Source organism: Ixodes scapularis, unplaced genomic scaffold (genome assembly GCF_016920785.2).
Source record: "Ixodes scapularis isolate PalLabHiFi unplaced genomic scaffold, ASM1692078v2 PGA_scaffold1__304_contigs__length_218370807, whole genome shotgun sequence".
In the NCBI taxonomy this organism is placed as follows: domain Eukaryota; kingdom Metazoa; phylum Arthropoda; class Arachnida; order Ixodida; family Ixodidae; genus Ixodes; species Ixodes scapularis.
The window spans coordinates 197,710,830-197,715,032 of record NW_024609846.1 but is presented as its reverse complement, the minus strand read 5'-3'; the positions used below and the strand labels follow the sequence as shown (position 1 = coordinate 197,715,032).

The 4,203-nt window shown below is 51.2% G+C and overlaps 1 protein-coding gene across 1 annotated transcript; it reads right to left on the bottom strand.

Moving 5' to 3' along the window:
• Nucleotides 1–2,419: 2,419 nt before the first annotated feature.
• LOC120849917 lies at nucleotides 2,420–3,938 on the bottom strand. Its single transcript, XM_040222215.3, has one exon. The coding sequence runs from the start codon at nucleotides 3,936–3,938 to the stop codon at nucleotides 3,402–3,404; it is 537 nt and encodes a 178-aa protein (XP_040078149.1). The 3' UTR covers nucleotides 2,420–3,401.
• Nucleotides 3,939–4,203: the final 265 nt, after the last annotated feature.

Below are 4,203 nucleotides of genomic sequence, written 5' to 3'. Positions count from 1 at the left end.
TGTTGCAGGCACTCGATGAGCATCCAAACACTCGGATGAGAATGCCCACGAGGTGTTCAAAGGCGTTTTTCCACCCCTCGCAGGAGTTGTTGGTGCGGTCCTCCCCTCGCAGCGTTGCTTCCATGACGTTCCAGAACTCCGGAGGAAACTCGGGGCGTCGGCGGCGCACGGTGATTGCCAGTCGTCCATCTGCTCCCGCTCTTGAAACAGTGCGAAACGTTCCGCTCACGTGTGTGGAGTCAAACTGCACGAGTATTTCGGCCATGTCGTCGGGTGCCATGTCACGAATGTGCTGAAGTCCGGATGGTACAAGGTCGGGAGGCACAAAGTCAAGGCCGTCTAGCATCCCGCAAGCCTTCCGGAAGGCGTCCTCGGTCCGGTACCTGTTGATCAGACTCAGCTCACGTACCTGTAGCGAACAGAAATTGAAAATTAGCAAACACCTCTGCATACACATTAATGTGAGCAGCGAGGGGTAACATCACACTTGAAACGCTACAATACACTTTTATTGGTAAATTAACGTTGCGCATCCGCACCCTAATAACTCTCCTTGCCTATCGTATTTCACATTATCCCAATTAGCCTTCAATAATATGATATTAAATATATTTTGTTATAAAGTATTATACAGAAATCATTGTTTACTGGAAGCTGTATGACCGCACATTACCTTGCGATGGGTACTCTGGCTGAGATGAAAGAAACACCCCCTGGATGCAAAGTCTGGTCCGAAGACTTCCCTCGCTGCCCGGATCGCAGCCATCTCGTAATCACTCACGATGACGCTGGGGACTGGAAGGTAACCTCTTGCTTTGCATGCGTCAAGGACGGCCCGAAAAAGCTCTTCATAGATCGCGAGGCTCTTGCCAGCAAGGAGAGCGTAGACGCAGGCGACGGAGCTTTCCCCGACTGCGCACCTGAGCACGTAGAATTGTTTAAACAGCTGGGGGCAAACTGAAAACTTCCCGCCCATGTACCAGGTTGGGCTCGTGCTCAAGGCTCTGAGCTGCTAGCTGCTGGCGAAGACGAGCATCCGGTCCCGCCGCTCCGATCCGTTGCCATAAATGAGGAACGGTTGTGGCACTTCTCCTCAGGTCGTTGCCCAGATGTCCTCCGACCTCGAGCTTAGCGGTGGATTTTGGTTCCGCTGGGCGCAGCCGGCTTCTTTGCTGGCGGAAGTCGCGACGCACAGTCTCCAGGCTTCCAATATTTGCCCGCACAGCAGCTGACGAACTGCATAACGCCAGGGCCAAGAGCTTGCTTGGTGGTTCCAACTTTTCTTGTGCTTTTCTTTTCAGGTCCATTCTTATCTTCGTCACCTTAACGCCGTCAAAGTCACTGGCATGGTTGTGGTCCGTCACTGACCAAAAGCGAGTGATCTGCAATGCCAAAAAAGGAAGATCGCCTGGCTAGACGCTGCTTACTTAGAAAACACCAGGGCAGTTTAAAATTGTATAATTCAACAAGTTCTTACTTTTTCATCGAAAACTATCAACTTGGAAATTATATTCCTTTGCTCATATTGAAAAAAAAAGATAATGTCGGATAACAGTAAAAAACGTTTCAGGTTGGAAATTGAAAATACGCACGTGAAGAAAAAATTGTAAAATGGCCTGTAAGCATTACGGAGGAACGGATAGACAGAAGTGATATTTTGGGACAGGGGCACTCTTCGTCAGTTCTTTATCCTTTTTCTATCTACAATTTTACCTCTCTCCATCTCTTTGTTGAAACGTACGTGCGGTGCATATTCGTTCTTCAGAGGATATATTTTTGCCAATAGGCAGCATTAATTATTTTGAAAAGTAAAGAATCAATGAATGAATAAAATATTAGAGTCTTAGCACACCCACAAACTCATCTTTACCCCAAATAAATGTCAAACTCCTATATTCTGGTCAACAGTGTGAATAAAACTACAGATCTGATAATAGCATGCAGCAGAAACATAAAAATATGCCCCAGCCCGCAGCGATTTTCTGCTGTCAAAACAAGGACTTTTATACTCACAGCATGGTCCGTAGTTATTGCTCCCTTGCACACGCCTGTCCGCTGCTTACGGCACTGCCACCGGATCCACCCGTTTTTTAACTGCTTTTGCACGTAGTCGTAACCGTCAAGCAAAACTTTCGCCTTACCCTTGTTCGAACGAATTACCTCCATGATGGACAGTCAACCAAATGGCCAAGGAACTTGCCGCTATAAATGAAAATCAAAAACGAGCGGAAGAAAAATTCACGGAAATTAACAAGAAGTTAGGGAGCTTCGAAGCTAAGTTGTCGACCCTAGAAGCGACAGTAAAACATTTTTCTGACAATGAGGGGGGCTCGCAGCGGGCTCGCGCCGCTGCCAGCTGTGCTCAGCTGGCAGCGGTAGGAACGGCCTTTTATCGTTTATCGGCTCCGGCCAACTGCAGTTTATTTGTTACGAAAGTGTGCGGTACGGTACGAGGAACCAGCCGATACCAACATCGCGCAAGTGGTATGTGAATTTTCGCCTCTTTTGGGACTTCGAAAATTCGAGGCGAGCAAGCGTTGCTAGGCCTTAGGCTTAGCGCACGAGTACGGCCACCGGGGCGATCGCCCCCGGTGTTAGGCCTACCCGACGAGTACGAATAAGATGGCGTCGCCACCGACGATGGAGGTGTGCGAGAGCCCGGCAACCAAAGGCCTGCAGGCAACGATAGTCGGCAACGATGAAGGGAAGATGTACGTTCAAGTAGGAGGCCGCGACGCGACACCCGGCGAGTCGAGCGGATGGACCACGACGAGTAGAAGAATGCGCAAGGCCAAGGAGCTGCAAGGTGAGAGACCATCTTTAACCGCGGAACGGCAGTCGAGACCCAAGGAGAGAGTTAACTTTGTCAAGCGAGTTACCGAGAATATCAAGAAAGCAGCCCGTATGCCGGCGGCTATCCCCAGAGACGACCATAAGATCGTGATTAGGCCCAGGGGCGGCCTGAACGTAGCTCGAATCGAGACGCCGGTCGTCACGGACGCCATTATGGCGGCCGCGGGGACGGCGAAAGAATACCAGGGCGAAGACATGGTGTGCATCAATGCGGCGCAGAACATCTTAGTCGTGAGCACGCCGAGCGAGCAGAGAGCCGAAATTTACACTAAGATCAGGACCGTCGAATTCGGCAACATGGAATTTGAGGTTTCCGCCTACCGAACCGCGCCCGAAGGGACGGCGAAGGGAATCATCAGAGGTATCGCAATTGACGACTCGCCCGAAGACATAAATGAGGCGGTCGTGACAAAGTATAACCCAACGGCGCTAGAGGCGCACAGGATTGGAAATTCTACAGCGGTCATCGTCCTCTTTGAAGGACAGAGAGTGCCCCGGTACGTAATATACCGAGCGGCACTGCTCAAGTGCGGGCTTTACAGGAAACATCATGAAGTGTGTAGATGTTGCGGAAAAGTCGGACACCGCATCGACGTATGTCCAACCCCGGAGACCAGAGTATGCTTCGCGTGCGGGGAGGCCAACCCCGACGCGGACCACGAGAAGGCATGCAAGCCAAGTTGCAAGCTATGTGGAGGAGCGCATCCGACGGCAGATAGAATTTGCAAGAACAAGTTCAAGGTCCCCTTCGTCGTCACGAAAAGAAAATGGGAGCGCCGAGAGGAACGTGAACAGCAACAGCTCCAGAAGACAAGACCACCAATGACGTCATCGGACTTTCCACAGCTGCCGAGCAGGGAGAAAAGCGAGTGCAGCGAAAGCCAACGGCGCACCGACAGCCACGAAAGACACAAGAGCCAGCAAAAACACCTGCCGCCGTCGCAGCAGGAAGACGGGAAGCTTAAGTGGTTGGCTGCAGTTAAGGGAAGCAAGTCGAAAGAAACGCCCCGCAGCAAGCAGCAGCCACCATGCCAACACCATAACACCGGAGAACCGCCCGTGACAAGGCGAGAAATATACGACATGATCAACGAAAACAACGAAAGGCTACTACAGAAGATGGAAGCGAAGATGGACGCAAGGATCGACAAACTACTAGAAGCAATAAGGGCGAGTCAAGCGCCACTGTCACTGCCGACCCCTCAACAGGAGCAAGAGGTGGAGCAGATACCCCGCCCATCCTCGAAGAAGAAAACCCCAGCAAAGCCACCTAAGAGGAAGGAGGAACCAGCCATCGCCGAAGAGGAGGCTACTAAAAGCAGCATCGAAAGCGACGAGGAACAGCCAAAG

Bases quoted from the DNA above. Each gene is read 5' to 3' on its own strand.
- LOC120849917 (XM_040222215.3), bottom strand. From the start codon at position 3,938: ATGTCGTATATTTCTCGCCTTGTCACGGGCGGTTCTCCGGTGTTATGG.